Genomic DNA, 6,638 nt, shown 5'->3' with positions numbered 1-6,638 from the left:
GTTTGCTTGTTCAAGCCTACTCATTGAGGGTTCAGACGGTCACGAATGTGCACGTTGATATACTTGCAAGAGTTTGCATGAGTGAAAATTGTTCAAACCAGAAACAGATAGAACAGTCCGAATACTTGCGCGCTAATACCCGATAGATAGTCAAGTAAGTTTGCTCAAAGTGCTTGATCATACTCAGGCTGCAGTTGCTTATGTAGACACTTTGAGAAGACATCAGCGAGTGTCTTTGCTCAGCTGCAATGTTTGCCCCGCTCGTGTAATGATCTTTGATTTCTGCTGGTGACGTGCCCCTACGGCGGTCGGCGTTGACCATCGCCGTGGAGTAAACAGCAGGCAGGCAGACGAAGCAGGTCTGGTAGACAGCGACCCCTCCCTGCAGAGGCAGAAGACATGGAGTACGCACTTGAGGAAATGGGAGGTGGGTAGGCTTTTTTAAAAAGTGAGAACTAGCGGGTTGCGCATCATTGCAGACTTTTCAGCTTGAAGATTTCAGACAAAAAGTGTTAGCTAAATGCTTCCGATATTGCATTTCGTTTAACTACAAACTGTCAGCTTATCTTGGAACCCTATGTATCGTTCCTAATGTGTTGGGGAGAGGCATCGTTGGAAGTGATAACGTAGGCAGTAATTAAAGGCAGAGAATATTCTCCCACCTATCCCCATCGTTTCATATGGACAGGGAGTGTGCTGTCAGCAGTAGGAGCTGCCGCTGTTCTCCCAAACGACACAATGACATAGTGTCAAGAGAGACGCGACAGCTATTTTAATATTTATTACGATAGTCTGAGTTAAAAATAGTCACTTGGTAATCAATTCTGATCGCATTTAATCTTTAGATCCGATTAATCACGAAATGCGAAACGTCTTAAAAAAATATTCACGTTCCACGACCCATAAGTAATCGGCTTTGAAAATTATTAAATGTAATATCAACTATTTATGAACTGTCTGATTGCGACTGAGTGTAAAACAAATACTATAAAAAAAAGATGAAAGCTGAAATATGTACATATGATTTTAAAATTTGTGAAAGGGTGGATCAAACTGTTTTAATTGTATAAAAAAACTTTTTCTTCGTTGTTGAAAACAGAACTAACAAAATAAAATCGTACGTTTAAAAGTTTGTAAACGTTCTTTATGGCGGCTGTGTGATGGAAAATCAGGTTTTTTTTTTTTTTAGCAAGTTGTGTATAGAAATACAGGGGTCCAGTAGGTATCATTGACGGAGGTTTGTTGGGGGTGTGTATTCCAAAGTCTGGAAATAAGTAGTCGTTGGGGTTGAGGGTAGGCCGCAATATCAAAAGGGGTAGCGAAAGATGGTTTTTGAATGGGAAAGCGCGAGTCCATGGAGGAGGAATGAGTGGGGTGGAGTTGTAGTATGTACGACGAGTAAATATCGGGACGGATTTCGTCTGCAAAATGGAGGCTTCTTTGGAAGACGGTGTGGGGTTGTAAGCTTGGTGTAATGTCGGTACATCCCAGCTGCAGCGGCGTACAAGAAATGGAAACTGGAGAAAAATGATTTATTGGAGTTGGCGTATGTAGTAGGTTATTCAAGGTGATGTGTGGAGAAGAGGTTGGAATTTGAGATGGATCCATGTGGGGAAGGTAAAAAGATGCGGAAAGGGAGAATTGCCTCACGATCGAGGATTCGGAGGGAGTGACAGAATTTAGGTAGAGCGGATATCCATCGATGGGAGAGTGCCAATTGTACAAAGGTTTCATTGCACTGGGGAGGTGTAATCCTTAAGTTCAGCCAGTTTTAGTAGTAAGAGAGGGCTGCTGCCAACGCTAGAGTTCAGCTGTTGTTCAAAGCACAATAAAAGGTAACCGATCGTTGTTACGTCGGTGGCTGAAACGTTCCGAAAGGAGACGTTGAATCTTATGTCTGGTACGGGAAGTGGTGTGTGGGCGTGCTTCGTATGGACTATATTGCGCGAGTTTCCCGCGCAGATTTTGAATCGCGCGCCCCGGTATGGTTTTTCAAACCACACCAACCGTAGTTGTTGACCCAGAAAACAGGAGCCGATTTGAAACACTTGTAGGATTGAATTATTTTAGGATTTGGCGAAGTTGAATGGCGCCACAGAATTGGCTATTTTGATTCTGGATTAGTATAAAGTAATAGCTCATCTGTAACAACGTTGGAGAACCTTGATTCCGATCCAAAACGCTTTTTTTTTTTTTTTTTTTTTTTTGTTACATAAGAATTCTTCTGTGACGTTTGTGCAAATGGCGATATGTCCAGAAAGAAAAAAAATCATGAGTAGCAATCGTCGATTATATCTCAAGCATGGGACTTGATTCGTCAATCTGGATACTGCACGCGCATCTTTGTTTTTAATCGTGCATTGCATATAAAAATGACAATTTTTAAAGCCCTTACATTAATAATCCCTTTTCATTAGTTATTGTAATACCATTAATTAGGAACATCTGATACCTGAATGGATTTAAATCCTTTTGTGCAAAAATTTGAATTAGTGCACGCAGGAGCAACGATTTTCGAAGTCATTTGATACGTTTTCACCCAAATTCAGTGTACTACTAAATGAAAACGAATTCTGTGGGTCCATAAACGATAGATGACATCGCATTTGTGTAAATTTGCTTTGAGCTGTAAACATTTGTCTAAAGGTACTGCTCTTCGTCTCAAAATACGTCCCGTAGAAACTGCCTGAGGCTGTTCGCATACGATGTAATTGTATACAGCGAGGTGACATCGCCATTGCTAGGTGCCGACTTTTGGGACTCCAGTGCCTGCTGCAAAGATTGACAAAAGCAGACATCTATAAGTGTCTTTCGCGTAAATAACCGAAAATATCAGACACGTTTGACTGCACGGTCGGCGATTTGTAACGCGGATCAGTTAACTTTGAAATATCTCTAGACTTATGTCTAGAGCGAGTTTGAACGATTACATAAATTTAGCTGCGGAAATGGTAAGCTTCTAGTCATATTTATTGGTATAATCTAAAGAACGTATAATTGGAGGCTGTTAAAAAGCTCTTTGGATAAAATTGAGTTTTCCTCAATATCTGACGCTTTGTAGTTTGGTGTAAAGGAACCTACACACGTATCGACCGACCATCGAACATTCCTTGTCGGGATATCGATCGGGTAGGGCCACGCGACAGCCGCCCCCCCCCCCCCTTCCCTCCAGCTACCACTCCCCCAAACTAATTTTCGCGTGTCGTGCTATTGTACCAACCTTCATACAATAATCTTCGGTCACTGCGCGCGGGTTTAAATGCTGTTCTAATATACGTGAGTGTGCGAGGCAGATGAAACCTTAAGTTTCTGGAGAAATTTAGACTGCAGATGTTTGTGGCAAACGACGTGCAATGTGTAGCATTATAGATATAGTGGTTTCGAGTGACGGAGGGAATAAGTCCATTGACCTGTTTGTTTTCAGGTTTTATTTCAGATATCTGCCGGAAACAAAAAAAAAACTAAATATCGCCATGCAGTGGGCATTAATTCAGAGTAGACGTCCTTCATTGTTATAAGTTTTCAACTCCAGCATCTATCCAAACCCTCTGCTATGAAGAGTAATATGTGGGATACTTTAGAGATGTAACAGTTGCTAAATGCTTCATTTATTAAGCATCTGTTGTTATGACAGCATGAACACCATGTGTGGTCTTCCTCGAATTTTAAGTTTCTCAAACCTACAGCTCATCTTATCTTTTATGTTACATATGTAAATTACCGTTTACATGAACGTTCGTTTAACCACGACGTATATCCTCAGTTAACTATAAATCACGATGCAGACTGCAGGAATCATTTTAGTTAATATTGTGGGATAAAACGGCACTGAATTTGGTGTCCTCTTACTTCTGTCAGTGGCTAGAAATCATATCGTAGCCAAGTCTCTCTTCGTAGCTAACGAACTCTCACTTCTATTCTTTGTCGTCAAGATTATTCAGCGGTTCCGAAATGTGTGATCTATCCGTTCTTTGATAATTACAAAAATCATCAGGTAAAGTTTAACAGAACGTAGGTGAATTTTTTCCTTGTATTAGCCACTTCTTTGCCAATAGCATTCACTCGTCTCTTCTTGGCCTTATCTCTGAGGCCGTAAAAGGCAAACCCAAAGGGTAAAACGAAAGGAATCTCCTAAGACTCTCAGTGAACTTAAGATAGTTACATGGCGGTGCTGTAATGGCTGAGTGCAGCCAGCTGTAACGCGTGTAGTGCTGTGAAATTGAACTGTCCGTCGGTCGATAAATTGGTGCGTGCAGGGTACTTAATGGGAGAGAAGATTCAAAGGACTGCACCTACCTGCTCACTTCGGGTAGCGACAAAAACGCAAAAATTATAATTACAGTCATTACACCTGTGCCATTTGCGAATGGCGTAAGAAGGGAAAATTATGGGTAACTGAACATGGAACTATACATCCATTCCACAGCTGAGAGCGGCATTTTAGTGCCTGTTCGTGCTGTAGAGACCTGCTTGTTGCTGTGGCTGCAAATTTTGTGGGTGTTAAACTACTTGTGCTCTGGCGTTTCAACCGCTTCAGATCACTATGGGATGTATACCAACATGCCTGCGAAATAAATAACTTTTTAAAAGGATGTAAGTCAAGGTAACAACTTACTGTGAAATTAAACTTTCAGAAGAAAAATACCAGGAAATGCCTGGTCATGTGAACTAGTATAGGTGCCACTGATTGATGTAAACATCTTACATGAATAAAATGTTATGGACATCTAAAATGTGAAAATATCTGCCCTTTAAGAATAAATTGGTCTCGTAAGACAAACAAAACGTTAATATTTAGCCACACCAGTGAATTGTTACAAAAATGGCTCTAAGCCACAGAATTGCATATGCTCACGTGGAATGTATTGCTGTATCTTTTCTAAGTCTGGAATTTTTGCATTTTAATTGAAACTAGTCCCGCTGGGCAGGCAGGGCTTGTTGCAGGAGGTACAGATTCTCGCTGATGTGACATGAAGAATGTCTCAGTAACCCGTTGATGCCCAACTCTGTCACTCGAGTACACAAAGTGAAACTGCTGGTTGCAAAAAATGTCGCAGCTCGGCTTCTTCCTTGTTAGTTCAGAAAATGTCTACCTGTTAAAGTATTTTGTTCACCAGCATTATCTTCTGTAATTATAAATTATCCATGTTTTGTGCCACCTTGTAGAATGTGCTACTTGATGAACAGTGAATGTCCTGTCATTCTGCCGAAGCTTCTTCGAAGTGATAGTCTCTATCGCACGGTAAAAACCTTCGTAGACTCCCTAGGAAATACTGTTGAATAAGGACACGTCCAGAATCCATCACTTCATCATATATATATATTGTGTGTGTGTGTACAGGGTGTTACAAAAAGGTACGGCCAGACTCTCAGGAAACATTCCTCACACACAAAGAAAGAAAATGTTATGTGGACATGTGTCCGGAAACGCTTACTTTCCATGTTAGAGCTCATTTTATTACTTCCCTTCAAATCACACTAATCATGGAATGGAAACACGCAGCTACAGAACGTACCAGCGTGGCTTCAAACACTTTGTTACAGGAAATGTTCAAAATGTCCTCCGTTAGCGAGGATACATGCAACCACCCTCCGTCGCATGGAATCCCTGATGCGCTGATGCAGCCCTGGAGAATGGCGTATTGTATCACAGCCGTCCACAATACGAGCACGAAGAGTCTCTACATTTGGTACCGGACTTGCGTAGACAAGAGCTTTCAAATGCTCTCATAAATGAAAGTCAAGAGGGTTGAGGTCAGGAGAGCATGGAGGCCATGGAATTGATCCGACTCTACCAATCCATCGGTCACCGAATTTGCTGTTGAGAAGCGTACGAACAGTTCGACTGAAATGTGCAGGAGCTCCATCGCGCATGAACCACATGTGTCGTATTTGTAAAGGCACATGTTATAGCAGCACATGCAGAGCATCCCGTATGAAATCATGGCGGTGAATCGAGGACGAAACTAAATGACGAAACTAAAATGAGCTCTAACATGGAAATTAAGCGTTTCCGGACACATGTCCACATAACATCTTTTCTTTGTGTGTGAGGAATGTTTCCTGAAAGTTTGGCCGTACCTTTTTGTAACACCCTGTATATATAACTTCTTTTTTCATGAATGTAGGGAACGCAGAATGAGGTCTTGGAGACAATAGATCCTGTACTGGTACTTTTGGTGGGCTAATATTTTGCATGTAATTAAATACGGGGATTAACATGCGTTCTCCCTTGGATTCATCTGATTTTTCGTCGGCGAGAGCAGACTAAAATTTTCTACTTCGGCGCTGGTGTATCGTAAAGTTCTGAGAGTCTTTCTACTGTCATTGAGTCGTGGAGACCAAAACATCACTTTTAACTCTTCACATGGACAGCAAATGTCTGCCTGAGGCTGCCCATATAGATAGCTGAAGTTCTTGAAAAAAGTCCAGTCTAATTTTGGTATCAAGCTGCGTCTTTAAGAGAAACTTCCATTTGGTGAGTCTGCTGTGTCACTTTCGTATACGTGTTCTTACAATACTATGCTTCTCTTCCGCATCGTTAGTGGACGTATAGTAGCATATAAATTTGAATAGGTAGATGTTAACTTCCACATTTCATATTGTTGCAGTGGGTCATAATTTTCCGCCCGTGTTCC

At 41.4% G+C, this 6,638-nt stretch overlaps 1 protein-coding gene across 1 annotated transcript in view; it reads left to right on the top strand.

Annotated features, from left to right (window-relative positions):
- The first annotated feature begins 399 nt into the window (after positions 1–399).
- Positions 400–6,638, top strand: part of LOC124805737 (vicilin-like seed storage protein At2g18540) — a 79,365-nt gene continuing 73,126 nt past the window's right edge. Inside the window, exon 1 of the mRNA XM_047266306.1 lies at positions 400–427. Coding sequence (XP_047122262.1) covers positions 400–427 — 28 coding nt within the window. The remainder of the gene's footprint in view (positions 428–6,638) is intronic.

The sequence above is a fragment of the Schistocerca piceifrons genome, chromosome 7 (assembly GCF_021461385.2).
Source record: "Schistocerca piceifrons isolate TAMUIC-IGC-003096 chromosome 7, iqSchPice1.1, whole genome shotgun sequence".
Classification (NCBI taxonomy): Eukaryota; Metazoa; Arthropoda; class Insecta; order Orthoptera; family Acrididae; genus Schistocerca; species Schistocerca piceifrons.
This window is presented reverse-complemented; position numbering and strand designations above follow the sequence as displayed.